General features: G+C 42.2%; 1 protein-coding gene and 1 long non-coding RNA gene across 6 annotated transcripts in view; one reads left to right on the forward strand and one right to left on the reverse strand.

The window, feature by feature from the left end:
* Nucleotides 1–12033: 12033 nt before the first annotated feature.
* LOC147574829 (uncharacterized) lies at nt 12034–15826 on the reverse strand. Its single transcript, XR_015243568.1, has 2 exons — nt 15423–15826; nt 12034–14544 (listed from the first exon to the last, which is right to left on the reverse strand). It is a non-coding gene; the product is annotated as an uncharacterized LOC147574829 (long non-coding RNA).
* The window catches only part of ADAMTSL1 (ADAMTS like 1), an 885884-nt gene continuing 884521 nt past the window's right edge, over nt 14798–16160 (forward strand). For 3 of the 5 annotated variants that reach the window (XM_086685374.1, XM_086685375.1, XM_086685376.1), the window contains exon 1: nt 14802–15085. In XM_086685374.1, coding sequence (XP_086541500.1) covers nt 14999–15085 — 87 coding nt within the window. In that variant the 5' untranslated portion in view covers nt 14802–14998. Of the gene's footprint in view, nt 15086–16160 lie in introns of all 5 variants that reach the window. The other 2 variants (XM_086685377.1, XR_015243567.1) reach the window with 2 other exon arrangements.

A 16160-nucleotide genomic window follows, 5' to 3' on the forward strand; every position in this document is an offset into this window, starting at 1 on the left:
ATAGAAGCAGAACAGGCACCCTGGGCTTATGTTGGCCTCTTTTATGAGAAGAAACTTTTTTTTTTCTATTTTTCACAGGGAACCTGAAAAACCTTCATTATGGAATTTGCTTTTTAGTTATGTAAAATGTTCAGTTTTAGAATTTAAATTGGCACATTTGGGCACTTTAGCAGGCAGTGAAGATTGTGAAAGGCATATATACACTTGTGGTTTTATCCAGGCCCTCATCCTCACATTTCGTGTCCAGTTCCACTGACCTCAGCACACAAAGCCCTCACCACTTCTCCAGCAGTTCCTCTTAAATTATTTCTGAGCTCAAGACCTTTCACTGATGCTTGATTGCAAAAAGCCATGTCTTAACTAACAAAATTAGCCATCAAGACTCTCCACTAACTCTTCTATTCTACTCTTTGATTTCATTCATTCATTCATTCATTCAATGAGTAATAATTGGTTATCCATGTATAGGAGACAGTACTTTAGCCTCCAGTTATCCAAACCATCATCTTTAATCCCCAGAGGAACGCATATTTGGTAAAGGGAGACTAAACAATATAGAACAGTGAACCAAGTAAAGTAATGTATCGAGGGCATAATGGGAGGACTATGTTTATATAAAGAGAAAAAAATGAATGATATAGATAATCATATTGAAAGAAGTTTTTAATATCGAAGGGAAACAGGATTTGGAAAAAGAGTTAGCTCTAAGGCTGTTCACCATAGGCTTATTTATCATAGAAAATAATTTTAAAATATTATATGCAACTCTCCTCAAATGGGAAATGGGTGAAATAATTATGACACATTCACAGGTTGGAATATTAGACAGTTTGAAGTGGAATGCTCCTAACCTCTTTAAAGTCTCTCTAGGAGGGAGACAGAATCTTTCTCCACCACTACTGCCTGATTCTCCACCAGGTGCAATGCATAGAGCATCTGACAATGGACTTGTGTGGGAGCTCCTCCTGGTTTGGTAGAGCCTTTCACAATGCTCCTTTCTCCTTCCTGCCCATGAGCTTTGTGGGAAGTGTAGTCTTTGGTTGGGAGAGTTGTACTCCAGGGGAATCAAACATAGACTATTCTCCTCCCACAAAAAATAACAACCACTTGGAACAAGGATGGTTCCTCCATATTGTGTTTGGAGTAGACTTTAGAGTGGACTGACAGTGAAAAGCAGAAAGAAGGATTCTCTTACAGAGTTTCAGGTAGGCATAGCACATAATTCTTCCATCTAGCTCCATCCATCTCATAATTGGAAATTCTTTTGGAATAGCTTGACTGATAGTACTGTTTTTCACCATGGTTATTAGTTTTCATCTTTTTCCCCCCTTCTGAATCATTGTAGGTATTTTGGAGAAAAAGTCAGGGATACATGCCAGGAGTATTTAAAACCCACTGTTTTATTTGGCTTGTACAATTCTTAAAAATTCCTTCAGGCTGGACATTGATTCTCCACTTTGCCATAGGTTCTACCACTTCCCACTATCTTAAAATGGCTTATTCACTTATTTAAAAATTTTTTAATGTTTATTTACTTTTGAGAGAGACACAGAGTGTGAGTGGGGGAGGCACAAATAGAGGGAGACACAGAATCCGAAGCAGTCTCCAGGCTCTGTGCTGACAGACCCCGACGTGGGGCTCGAACCTACGAGCTGTGGGATCATGACCTGAGCCAAAGTCAAACACTCAACCAACTGAGCCACCCAGGTGGCCCATTTATTAATAAAATTACTTTCCTGGCCTTTGAAGCTGTCACTGTTTACTATTCTGGTTTTATAGGCATAACAGAAGTAGAAAAAAAAAATCACCTAGACAGGTATTATGCTACTATCAGGAATTTTTAACATTTCCAACTTAGAAATCAGTAGGAACCAACAAGTTCATACAAGGAAACTTTAAGAAATCCTAGAATTTTCTATTCATTCCTACATAGAGGGAGGGAACTTCTTTTGTAGACCTGTAAAGTCTGTTTAGTCCTTGAATGAGAGAAAGGAATGTGAGGCCTAACAAAATTGATGTATAAGAAAGGACTAGGAAATGCAAGCTATAAGGAGTGACATGTAATGGGAATTCTGCCAAGTAATAAAGCAATTGCCTTTCAAGCCAGGCACGGGGCCCAAATCAACTAGCTGAATCCTTCATGGTTCAGATCCTCTTCATTTTCTCTCTAACTCTCCATCTTGCTAGTCAACTCTGATGTTTTCCAAACATTTAGAAACTGGAATGTAATCCCAGAAAGTGAGGGATTTCCTCTGGGCAGCCACCCTGATCTTGGAAAGAAACAAGATTTCAGATTCCACACCCTCTTCCTGGAAAGCCCATTTCATATTCCTTTCTGATAAGCCTCGGGGAATACAGATGACATTAGGGAAGACCTAAACCTTCCCATCATTCACTGGAATCCCAAACAGTGAAACCTGCAGGTCTCATTCGGGAGAACTGATCTTAGATTGAAATATTTGGGGAGGTATAGCAGTGTCTATGATCTATGTTGATCAGATAATCCATTTTTACTCAATTTGGTAATCTCCTTTGTTTCAAAAATATTAAAACACAGGAGGGAGACTCTGTGACCTGGGAATATGCATTTTAACCAGCACCTCAGGTGATTCTGATGCAGATGCAGATGTGGCCCACAGACCACAGCTTGAGAAGAACTAAAACTTTATTCACATCTGAAATGTATCTGCAAACTGTCGACTGTGAACTTTCAATTATTCTTGATTACAAGGGCCCTAGGTAATATAAATCTTCTAATAATTCAGAACTCTCTTTTTAGCCAGTGATTCCAGCATCTTCCCAAATCTCCACACCCTGACAAAAAGAATTTCTTCACTTGAACCAGGAAGCAAATGGATCTTCCATTGTATCAACTGGATGATCAATCCAAGTTTACTATTGAGATCAAGTTAGAGTTCTTTGGGTGTTAAAGTTTCAAGGACACAAAAATTTGAAAAGGAAAAATCAGTTTATTGAAACATGACTTAATTCAGGGTTTCATCAGTGGAAAAAGAACACAAGAAAGTAATTGGGAATGTGAACTTATTAGAAGAACAACACAGAAATGTACTACCTCTGATGAAATTTAAGGGATATAGTGGATTATGTAAAAATGACTTATAGCAGTGTAAATTTAGGGTTGGCAAATTGGGCATAATGTTTCAAGATCAAGTATTTATACTTCTTTGAAATTTGTGTCGGTCATGCTAAATAAAACTACATCATAAATATATGTAAACAAAGTAGTATAGGGGCGCCTGGGTGGCTTGGTTGGTTGGGTGGCCGACTTCAGCTCAGGTCATGATCTCGAGGTCCATGAGTTCGAGCCCCGCGTCGGGCTCTGGGCTGACAGCTCAGAGCCTGGAGCCTGTTTTGGATTCTGTGTCTCCCTCTCCCTCTGCCCCTCCCCTGTTCATGCTCTGTCTCTCTCTGTCTCAAAGATAAATAAACGTAAAAAAAAAAAAAAATTAAAAAAAAAAAAAGTAGTATAAAAATTGCCCTTATCAAGGTCAATAAAGGCCGGAGTTTTGAATATATGTGATGTTAATATGGTGAGTTATAATTAGTAGGCATTTCTTTGTAGCTTTTTCTCAGTTTATGTGTATTAATTTCATTTCATATCTTAAGGACTGAATTCAAGAGGAAATTGGAATCTTGTTAGAAAGTATGTGGAAATATTTAGAAAAAGCTCAAATGTTGCATAAATGAACAAATTCCTAAAATAATTTACAACTGTTGCCCTTTCATAAGTGTCCCTAGAAGCCTCATACCTTAGTTCTCAAATAAGTCTAGAATTCACATAAGATGACGGTTAGGGAGCTTTATAATCTCCGATAAGACTAATACAGACTTTGGAAAGATTCCAAATATGGCTCCATCAGTGACTACAGTAATGAGCCCTTATTTGCACAGCCGACACCCTAACTTGCACAGGTAGCTCAGGGAACACGTTCACGTGCTCTGAGTAGCAGGATCTGAGACACAAGGGTTTCAGGAGGTGCTGTTTGCTCTGTATATTTTGCCACAAATTAATTAATTAATTAATTGATTATGTTTTGGAAACGATGGAATCAGGTACAAATAGCATGTACTCCCAAAGTAAAGTTTTTATATGTTGTAGTTAAGTAAATTAAGATTAGCTGTTCCTTCCCTAGATTTTAAAATTATTTTCACATTGTGGCACATAACAGAAAAGCTTAAAAGCAAAAATGAAATCTAGTCTGACCCATTTTCCCTGGGCCTAAAGGCACCTAAAAATTTAGATGGATCACATTTCTGTGATGTACTTTCTAATCAGTTTAGTTTCTGACACAAGTAAAAGATTACAGCTAGTCTTTATCTGCTAGAGTCCTTGGGCTTCTCCTGTCTCTCCATTTCTCCTTCTCTCGTTGCCTCCATCCATTCCTTCAATGGATGTGAACAAGCACCTACGATGTTCCAGACACTCTCTGAGCACTGGGAATGCAGGGTGAGAAGATACAACTTTTGTTCTCCTGGGGGCTTATAGCCTAGTGGGGATAAAAGAAGTAAAACCATTGCAGCATGGTGTGTGAGGGGCAGGATGATGGGGACAGCATAGGAGGGGAAGTGTGAGTTGAAGGGGAGGTCACATAAGTTTTCCCAGAGGAGAATCTCCACCGGGCTGTTAGGGACCATTTCAGTCTTTTAACTCATCATTCCTTGTACTTTATAGTGATAGTTTTCTGAAAGTTCCCTTGACCTTCTGATAGGATTTTTCACATATTCCAGCCACCAGGCTATTGACCAAACTTTACTCTTTATCTCAAACAGCTATTGTGTTAAGCCATCAAGATTTAGGGCTTTATCTGTCACAGCAGGTACTCTTACCCATCTCTTGATCCTGATTCAGCCTCTGAGGCTGAACCCTCTGGAAAACCCAGATGAGGTCCAAGAATCTCATCTCTCCCTCCTCTCTATTGCCTGAGCTTTGATCAAAGTAAGAATTTGTGTTTCTTATTTAACCTACCTTTTCCAAACCTCAATTCTGAATTTTCCCCTGGATCCCCTGTTATGTCATGACTTACCTTTGAAAAGTTTACATATACAGGTTAAAGAGGAAAATACATGTTCAAGAAATTTTGCTAAGAGCGGTAAACACTATAAATCACATTATAATTTCCTTTTTCAATTATATTACTGCTGCATTTTCTGATAATAAATATGAGCTAATAAACCTAAGAGCATGTGTGATAAAATTCAATGAGGCAGGATAAAAAAAACAGTTATGGAACAGTGCTAAATTTTGTCAAGGCCTGTAGTAGTTTGTCTATGCAACTTGCTTGATTCCCCTTCAATCTGGGCACTGTAATTTATGAGGTTTCATGACTGCTTGAAAGTTGAGATCCAAATCTGTGGCTGTGGCTCTTTATGGAATCTGAATTTATATTAACTTCTTCTCTGGCTCCACTGTAAGGTCATATTCTTGTTTTTGTTTCCCATCTAATTTTTTTTTCCAAATGGAAATGTCTTTATTGTTCAATTATGAAGTCAATTCATGCTCCAAGTAATGACATTCAACCAATATCGAAAAGATAAGTAGAGCCTGAAATATCCCAATGGATCCCACCCTGCTCTTATCCCCTGAGGATTCTAATGTCCTCACCTACTTTTATATACTGACATTTTAGATATGTTAACATTTTGTTTAAACATATATCTTTATAAGCTGTCTTAAATGCTTCTGGAACACAGCACCGTACCACTGTTAAAAAGAAACAACATGGGGCGCCTGGGTGGCGCACTCGGTTAAGCGTCCGACTTCAGCCAGGTCACGATCTCGCGGTCCGTGAGTTCGAGCCCCGCGTCAGGCTCTGGGCTGATGGCTCGGAGCCTGGAGCCTGTTTCCGATTCTGTGTCTCCCTCTCTCTCTGCCCCTCCCCCGTTCATGCTCTGTCTCTCTCTGTCCCAGAGATAAATAAAAACGTTGAAAAAAAAATTAAAAAAAAAAAAAAGAAACAACAGGCCCTAAATAGAGTCACTTGTGCTAAGCCCCATGTAAGCCAACCAAGACGTAATACCTAACCTAATTGCGGTTTCAGCCTTTAACGGGAATGTAACCTTTTACTAGTCAATCTAGAATTACCTGATCAGCACTAGTGAGGTAATCTGCCTGATAGACTCCCACCTTCCCTTAAAAGAAGGTGCCTGAAATTCCACACTTTGCTAGGACTTCCTTGTTTCTCCTCCACCTGCCTATAAAACCCTTTCCTTTCACGCTGCTCCTTGGAACTCCTTTCCATCTGTTAAGAGGGGATGCTGTGTGACTCATGAATCATTAAATAAAGCCAATTAGATTTTCAAACTTAGTTGAATTTGGTTTTTAGCACCTCTAAATAATGAATGAAGATGTTTTAAATAGTGCTTTATAATCTACAAAGCACTTTCACAAGCTTTAGTTCATTTAATCCTATAAGCAAAGATCAGCTGTATCTTCTAAAACATGTTTATTTTATAGTTGCCAAAAATCTCATTGATTTGGCTGAATTTCATTTTCTTGCCACTGCATTTTTTTTTTTTTCTTTTTTGGCCAGTGTATCCAATTCAGAAAAAAACCTATGTCCTGCTTCAAACTTTATGTTCCCCTTCCCAGCATGTAATGACATCATTGGTACTTGCATCTTAGAATAGTAAGGACAACATAAGAATACATAAAGCAGTAGAACAGGTAAAAATATATCAGACATTAACTGGGGGTCAAAAGTAACAATTGCTTTCAAATTCTGTTTCATATTGCAATTTGTTTTAATTACGATTCTATAAGGGATTAGTTTTACAAGGTTGTCAATGAAAAGCAAACAAAATCATGTGTTCCCATGTATTTTTCTCATTGTGTGATTTTTTTTTTTTTTTGAACCATCCAGAGACTGTTGATTTTTTGATTGTTTTTTTCTAGCAAAACTGAAGGGGATTGTGTCCATATATACACTGATATTTCTTTCAGAATAAACCAAACAGAGGTGGGACTTAACACAGTTGCCTTTTATTGATACCTCTAGGGAAACAGAATAATAACTTAGTTCAAAAGAAAGAGGTCCATTTTCCTTTTGTTTGAGCACTAATTTCAGATAGAAAAGAAAAGGTGGTTATAATAAGCAGAAACCCTTGATATCCAGTCATAGGCAACAACTGAAAATGCTTAGGTACATAGATGACAGTACAGTAAAACCTTGGGTTGCGAGTAACTTATTCTGCGAGTGTTCCGCAAGACAAGCAAACATTTCTAATAAATTTTAACTTGATAAATGAGTGATATCTTGCCATATAAGTAGGACGTGATACCAAATGTCACGTGATCACCACTGAGCCAATGGTTCTTGAAATTTGCTTTGATACACAAGTGCTTTGGATTACAAGCATGTTTCTGGAATGAATTATGCTTGTAAACCAAGGTTTTACTATATTTTGCTTTTGTTGCTTTGGGTAAAGTGATTTTATGACATGGGAACCCAACTCCTGGGACTTATTTTAGAGGTCATGTGACACCATCAAGAAACTTCAGATGCTGAGTTTGGAATAAGTATTTTACTTCATCCACCAGCTCTCTAGTATGCGAAGTGCACCTGGGGGCAGAAAGAACATGAACAGCTATGGTGCTGGGTGATGTTGTAATGAAGCAAGACATTCCAAAGCATACAAAATACTCAGATTTTAAAATGGTGCTCTTGTTCTTTTTTTTTTTTAATGCTTATTTATTTTTTAGAGAAAGAGAGAGAGAGAGCAGGGGAGGAGGGGCAGAGAGAGAGGGAGACCGAGGATCTGAAGTGAGGTCTGTGCTGACAGCAGAGAGCCCGATTCGGGGCTCAAACTCACGAACTGGAAATCATGACCTGAGCTCAAGTCAGACACTTAACTGACTAAGCCACCCAGGGTCCCCTAAAATGGTATTCTTTCATACGAGAACAAACCTTTCTAATACAATGTTGAATTCGCTGACTGAGAACTATCGACTGATCCACTAGTACTTTCTGTCTAATAGTTTATACTTTGGAGCTTGCCATATCGGCATTTGAGAGAAATAGGTTTCTGATCACTGACACAATCTGACGGGGGCTTTATGAAGCTAGGGCAAAATACAGAATTCCTGTTTGCTCCTCACGGTTCTCATTGATGTGGTTTGCATTAGAATAAGCGTTCAATGCAGTTTGCAAACTTTTGAGGCTGTGCTGTGTGGTAGTTGCTGAGGATACAAAAATGGCTGCAACAGAATACCATGCTTTCTACGGGCCTCTGAAATAATGAAGAACAAATATTTGGGGGATACACATTTCTTTTATAAATGTATTGTGTGAAACTTAATTGTGACTTCTGAAAGCACAGGGATTATATCTCTTACTACTTTTACATATTGTCATAATGGCTAGCCAAAAATGGAAACTGAATATTACTGTTGACGGATCGAGTGAATTATGGAAAATTGTTGCCAAGTTCAGGTAAACAGTTTCTGAGGTCTCCAGAGAAGATGAACAGAATAAATGTCAGCTTCCAAATGTAATTTTTTGATTCCTCTATAACCTCGGTTGTCCTTTGCTGTATTATTTGGACAAATTCTTCAACACATGGAGAAAGAATGACCATTTTTTGAAAAGGCTGTTATTATATAAGATTTTCTGCGCGATAAAACCACACCCAATGGGCCTCACCCAGAGGCTATATGTTACTAGCCTTAGGAATGTTAAGTGTGTTAGATTCGGCCCCTGTTGGGCAGTCATATGACGCAAACAGTGACTCTGAAATGAAGCCATAATATATGGTTTAACCTCTTAACAGATTGTGATGTCATTTTTTTATGTGGTAAGAAAAACAAATGCTGTCACATTTTATATTTGAGACTCCCGCAAGCCAACATCAAGAGATTAAGTATGCGCATTACTAACACACTATCATGAATGCAGTTTAGACAGATGCCAGGAAGTCCCTGCAACCTCAAACACTCCTCAGTAACTTAGTGTTACAGAACAGAAAGATAAGTCGGCTGATAAGTTATAACCCTCATGGGATGCTGTGTTTTCCCCTTCGAAGGCAGCAGAGGTAATTTAAAATATTTTGATCTGGATGTTAATTCACATAACCATGTTTATCTGGCTTCAGCTAATCTTTATGCTTTTAATTTAAAAATCCACAAATACAGTAGCTAAAAAGGAAGAAAAAACTGTATGTTCACGTAAAGGACAAAATTAGAATAGAGATTAAGTTAGGGCAGAGAATACGTAAAACTGCTGGTTTCCAGTGTTTACTTTCTTGAAATATGGTTTTGAGTCATTTCTGTGAGAGATAAACATACTACTTTATGTTTTCTATCATTTTTTTTATTATGCACATAATTTAACAGTTTGTAATAGTTGAAGCCACATGTCTCTATGGACTGGAATATTGTTGAAACAGCTTTCACTCAAGTGAGGAGACTTTTAACTGTATAATTCAGGTATGTATATTTTCTTTGAACAAAGTGTGTGACATTCAACTTGTCAAAAATGAACACTTTGCTTGACTGAACAGCTTTGCTCTGTGTTTTGCTTGTCTACCGAGGCAAATAAAGACTGACAAGAAGGGCATTTCCAGCTAGTTAAAGAACAAGAGGGGAATGAAGCAGGATTTGAGCCAGTTATTAGAAAATTCCTTTCTTGCTGAATATTTTATAATGTATGCGATATATTAACTAGAAATAATTTAGATAAATCTTAACTCTGGGTAATAGAATGTGTACCTCCCCCTTCCTCCTGCTTCTAAGTATTTAGTAAAAAATGTAATTTGTGTTCTGGTGGATATTCTATATCTACTATTTAAATTATTTACTTTTTCTTTTCTCCTTATTGGGGAAAACGTCAAGGTGATGATCAGAAACATAATTGGCTCTGTACCAAACTTTATTTATATTTTTTGGAAGAATAAAGTGTAGTTTGAAAGTTTGATCTATTTAAGAATGTATGGCCTGTGGATTTTTATTTGGAGTTTGCCTAGAAATTTACCTGATTCGGCAGTTTCTCATTCTGTTAGTGGATTCTGTCCATTCTCTTAGTCAGCCAGGCTTTTTTCTTTCTGTCTTTCTTTCTGTCTTCCTGTCTTTGTCTCTGTCTCTCTCTGTCTGTCTCTCTCTTTCTTACCTATTATGTTCCTAGGACTTTTGTAGGTACTAGGATAAAGGTCAAGAGCATATAATGTCTCTTCTCAAGAAACTTGCAGTTTGTGTCTTACTTCATGATTACATTTCAGGTCAGGTCACTGAAAGATGTGAAATATGAATTCATCCATTTATTAATTTAATTTTGATTTGTGTCAAATATGACATTCTAGGGATTTGGACTGGGAGGCACTGTAATGGCATGGTAAACTGCGCCTATAGAATTTACAACCTAGTGGGAAGGGAAAGACACATTGTGGTCAATTAATCACACTACTAAAAGTATAATTACAAATTAGAGTAAACTCTCTAAGGGAAAGGAATATAGATATATGAGTACATATAAATAAGTAATCCAACCCATATGTGGGAGGGGTTTAGTATTAAGGTAACTAGATACAGGGTCGGGGAGGGGAAGGGATAGCCCCTACGAAATATATGTTCTTAGGAGTAGTATGCCAATATCTGAGGAACAGCCAAGAAGGAAAGAATGATTGACCATGACTCATGGTTTTGTGAGGACAAGTGGGAAGAGGACCAACCAATGTTCTTTGGATATGACCTCATGGGAGTAAGTGGTGACTGGAGCAGTTTCTATATCTGTATAGAGATGGTGGCTGAATTTTGACTGGAATGGTTTGGGGATTAAATAGAAAGGAAAGAAGGCAATACACGGTATACACGAAACCTTTAATAGGTATCATCATGGAGAAAATATGTGGGGTGGTTGGAGAGTGAATATATTTTTTGTTATACGTGACAAATATCCTATTTAAAGATAGGATGCAGTTTTCAGGACATTGTTGAATATACCACAGAAAATTAGGGAAAATCTGTACTGTTTCTGTACTAGTTGAAGGTAAGGGGAGAGTAGACCCAGAGCATTGTAGAGGGATTGGCCTTAGAAAGAAAACAGAGGTGAAGAAGATAGTTATGGATATAAGTAAATTTGGTGGAAAAGAGTAAAATTAGAAGTTGTTCCCATCTGATTATCTCCTCTCTGAGAAGCTGGAGCTCTGCATATCTGTTGAAAGGGAGAGAGGTGAAGGAGGAATTGGTTGGAGGTTTGGAGACAGGAGAGAGTTTGAAACAGTCATTGTAAGGGGCAGGATGGTGCCAGAGTGGGTGGTCCAGGAGGATGGATGGGCCGTGTTGAGCCCACTGAGGTTGGTCAGATGATGCCCTGGTGCCACTTATCTTTCCTATTCTGTGGCTCTCATGTGCCCCTGTAGGTCAAAGTGCTGAGAAAGCAGATCAGTGAGTTTGTTTTGAGTTGAGATGTGAAGAAAAAACCAAGGGAGTGGACGGTACTGGAAAGTGTTCTGGAAATGATGTGTCCTGGGGAAAAAAGTATGCTGGACAAAAAGAGACAGGAAGAAAAGAGAGGGCTGAACAAGGAAGTGGGACGTAGTAAGCAGTCAGTGGAATAGACTTCTGGAGTAGAAGTCTACCTGAGATCAACAGGTAGACTACAGTCTCAGAATCACGTATTCTAGTGTTCTAGTGGAATGATTCTTTGAGAAGTCTGACCGGTGAACCCAAAACACATCTCCTGTGGCAAGTGCCAGATGAGAAGGCTTGTGGCCCAGAGCAGAGGCTCTGGCAAGACTGGGGCTAGGGTGAGACAAAGAGCCATCATAGTGGCTGGGGTCTTCTGATACCCTGGATACCCTGTGTGGATTCTAAGACCTGAGGAATGTGACAGCTCTTAGTCCTTTTGTTACAGTGAGGTCATTAAGATGTTAAGTGAAGACATCTGTTTTAAAGCATCCTCCCTATGTTTTATGCAGTATCAAGGAAACTTGATCTTCAGTGGATAATGAGAATACTCCTCTTTCACCCAGTTATTTCTTATACTATCAGTGATATTGGTTGGAAAGTAATTTAAGAATCTATAGATTTTTAAAAATGTTTTATTATTATTTACTTTTGAGAGAGAGAGTGAGAGCAAACAGGGGACGGGCAGAGAGCGATGGGGACAGACGATCCAAAGCAGGCTCTGCGGTGACAGTGGCGAGCCTGATGCAGGGTTCAAACTCATGAACTGTGAGATCGTGACCTGAACAGAAGTTGGACGCTCAACTGAGCCACCCAGGTGCCCTGACAATCTATAGATTTGTAAGCAAATGATGGACAATCACCAAACAAGACTATTTTTTAACATTTGACTCAGTGTCAAGGAACTGGGGTTGAGCCTCTGGTATGGAGGAGGTGCTCTAAGGAAGTGCCGTCTCCTCATATAGAATAGATGATACTTTCCTTCTCTTGTGTGGCTTTCCAAGCACCAGCTTTGTTCTCTGATAGCTGGAGTACATCTCTAGTAATGGAAGCCTTTATCACCTCATTGGTGGTTTATGGCAGCATCTTTAGTTGGTCTTCCTCCTTTTTGAATTACTACCCTCTTTTTACCTTATCCTTAACTGTCCCATTAATTTAAATTTCGGTTTCCTTCTGTTACCTCATTGTTCAAGGAATAAAGGCTCTCTCCCCCCCCCCTTTTTTTTTTTACCACATTGAACTGGGAATAAATTCATAGACCTCTTAAGTGTGAGACATTGGACAAATCCCTTCATTTTCCTGGGCCTTAATTTCTTCACCTATTTAAAAATAAAAACGTGCCTATTGAACTGGATGGCCAACCTCTTTGGTATTTGGAGTATGTAGTTGGGCTATAATCCCCTTTCAATGTTGAAAATTCTGTGACTGTATGCCTCTCCAGGTCTGGCTCCAATATATATGGCCATTGAGTTTTTGGATTCTCATATTCCATATGCATATTCTCATACGCACCTATCTTGAGGGCTTAAAAAAAAAAAAAGATTTAACTCAGTTAATGTTGCCTGGCACACCAATGTGGGTTCCCTTTTTCCTTCCAGTCTGGCGTTTTACCTTCTCACAGCCCACCATGTTAGGACTACCACCCCACCAAGCAAAGCCTTGCCTTTTTCTGCCTAACCTGTGGCTCAAGGGCCCTGGTAAGACAAGCCATTTGCAGTCCTCCACAGACCACGTTCCTGTTCCTTTTTATGTTTGGTGTTTTGTTTTTCAGTATCTTATCCATTCCTCTCTACCAATTGAAGTTGAAAACCTGGCCTACAGCCCTTAAAACAAATTTCAAGGTTTTGAACTCCAAGCTTTGACTTTCTGGGATTCTAAGTTCAAAGAGGGATTTTTCCCCCTCTTTTTCCACTCTGATTTTCTTTCATACCTTGAGAACTCAAATACACACATATTGAGTAAATAGATGGATTCTGAGAAGCAGCTCCTTGACTATATAAGAGAACAAAATCACTCTATTTGTGGACACAAATGCTCATGCTGGCACATTTAAACATTCACTTCCTATAGGCATTTCTGCCCTATGTCTCTCGTGGTCAGCAGTTTGCATCCTGTTTATGCAATTAAAATGGGCAAGATCCAAATCTGTGTAGGTCGCTGATGGGCTACAACGCTTAAGCACAGCGCTTGGCTTTAATATGTGCATTGAATGAATGGTTGCTAGGGAGTATGGCGGCGTCTTCATTTTGGGCTGGGTTCATCCCAATGCGCGCACGTGGGAACTTCACAAAAGTTGTTTCACGTGCGCTGCGCTGAATCCTCTTATCCTAGAGTTTACTGAAGTGGGGCCAGCTCCCCGCCTCTGTTAGCTTCACTGCCAAGGTTCTAGAGGGGTGGAGTGGCCTGCAAGACGGTTGGGAGAAGGGTGGGGGGGATTTACTTTCTCATAAATGTGCTTTGGGAGACTGGCTCTGGAGCGCCAGGTTTTCAGGAAGAAATGAACCTGGGTCCCAATGGCAAAGAACTCCAAGGGGGCACAAAGTTTGTTTTCTGTTACAGAGAAAGCCTGACAGCCTCAAGTCTAATTCATAAGAACACGGCCCACACTGGACAAGGGAGAGCTCTGGCTTGCCTCAGAAAACCACTGACACAAGAAGACAAGTGAAGTCAGATTCACGGAACCCATTTTCTTGGGCTCCTTATGGGTAACGCTGGCTCTTGGTAGACTGCGTCCCAACCCAGCTGTCGTGGATCCCCGCCGCTCTCGAGCAAAGTCCTCTTTCCCCAGTCTCAGGTTGCAAAACAGTAACTCCTTGGGATAATCTCTTCGTACCCAGAGGATGGGTCTCCGCGGACAACAAACCGTTACGTTCAGATCTGCGCACTGTGTGGGGTAGAGTTCCTTAATCACCGCCCCTCTTCCCGGGTCCCTGGAGGGCCTTGCGAGGTTCCCAGAGCGGCTGCGGCGCGCCAAGTCCCAGGGAAAGAGCGCAGGGAACGGCCCTGAGGACTCGTTCCGGGGAAAGCGACAGCGTCCAGGGAGAGCCTTTCCTTCTCATCCCGAATTCTCCCAGGGCAGGCAGGGTCGAATTCCAAACGCGTCCAAGGTGTGCAGTGCGAGACCCTCCCTTTAAAAAAGAATAAATAAATAGAAGCCAGCGCTTAGCCCTGCTCCGGTTTCCCGAAAGGCGCACCGCAGTCGCTGCCGGGGCGGCTGGGTGTCTGCGCTCCCCGCCTTTGCTGGGCTGACACAGGAGGGGAGGAGCAGGAGCCGGAGGGGGTGCTGGGGGGGGGGGGAGTTGGAGCGCGAACCATCCCGAGCCAAGACAAGCAGCACATTCACAAATAACGCCCCCACCCCCAGCGCACGCGCTCCCATTCAAAGCAGCCCGGCTCCGCAGCCTCAGGGCGGCTCAGAGGACGCGCGGCAGAGCCCGGCGCAGCCCTGCCCCGCAGGCGCACGCTTCAGTCCGCCCGCCGGCTGCTGCGGCCGCGGCCGAGCCCTGCAGCCAGCGCGGGAGGCGGCTACCGCTTCTAGGGAGGGGTCTCGCCCGGAACCCCCTCCCTCCCCGCTTGGGGACCATGGCAAGGCTGGCTGCGCCCTGGCGCACGAGGCTCCTGGTTCGCATCTTTGGCGGCACCTGGTGCCTGCTCTACGTCGCCGGACAGGTGAGGCGGTCTGCGCGTCTGGCGTCGCTCCCCCCCTCCTAGGACTTCTCTTCTAGTCGGCGAGAGCGGGGAGCGCTTCAGCCTGGGGCCTGTCCTGGGGCTGCGCTGCCACCCCAGCGAGGACAGGTGGCACGGGGTTGGGGCTAAGGCGGCCCCGCGTGGCGAGCTCAGGGCTGCCGGGGTCAAATTCTGCGCTGAGCCTCAGCCTACCCTCCTGGGGCCGGTCCCGGTGTCCCGCCCGCGCCAGGGACGGGCCTCCAGCTGGGGAGAGTCGCGGGGAGGAGACGGCGCCAGAGCCCGGGTGCGGCCCACTTTCAGGGAGTCCGCGACCCCGCACCTCTTCCGGGCTGTCCTCGGCAGAGACCTTTCTTCCTGGCGGCGGCTCCGGCGGCGAGGGGAAGGCTCGCGGGTTGGGACACTCCTCCTCACTTCCGTCCTTTCCGGGACCTAGGGAAGTTCTGACATCCTTGTCCTGGGGCCACCTGCGTCCGAGTGTCGGGGGCGGGGCGTTGTAAGGTGTGCAGATACAGGACCGGGGGGCTCCCGGAACCTCTGCGGTGGAGAAAAGGTGGTTCTGGACGGCGCACTGGGACTCGTCCTCACCACGCCCCCTCAGAATGCTCCTAGGGTTTTTTTTTTCTTGAGCTGGAAGGGTGCAGGAAATGGGGCGTTCTCCTGAGTGGGCGTCTCAGGTCCCGAGGCAGAGCAGAAGAGCCCTGGGGGAGTGTTGAATTCACTGTCTGCTTGGTTGTGGTTTCTTACTGCAAGACCCTGGAGGGAGATGCTTAGGGAAGGGGCCAGGGGCTAGTCGAATCTATGATGCTTGTGGTGTCTTTGCCTTTAACGCTTTCCAGAGTCAGGTAACTTTTGATTAAAACTCACGGTTTAGGCAGTTTGTGCATAATGTAGCCTACATAGATTCGCTTTTCACGGGATTACTTGGGTAATTCTGGGAAAATGCCCAAATACTCTTGGCCGGAATTATCGCCAGATAGCCTCCCTTTCCTCTGTTTTGCTTATGGAAGACTTGTCCAAATCGGGGGATTTCCTTCCCTCGCTTTTACTTAACGTTTTG

The sequence above is a fragment of the Puma concolor genome, chromosome D4 (genome assembly GCF_028749965.1).
Source record: "Puma concolor isolate L17-30 chromosome D4, mPumCon1.1.hap2, whole genome shotgun sequence".
NCBI classification, from domain to species: Eukaryota; Metazoa; Chordata; class Mammalia; order Carnivora; family Felidae; genus Puma; species Puma concolor.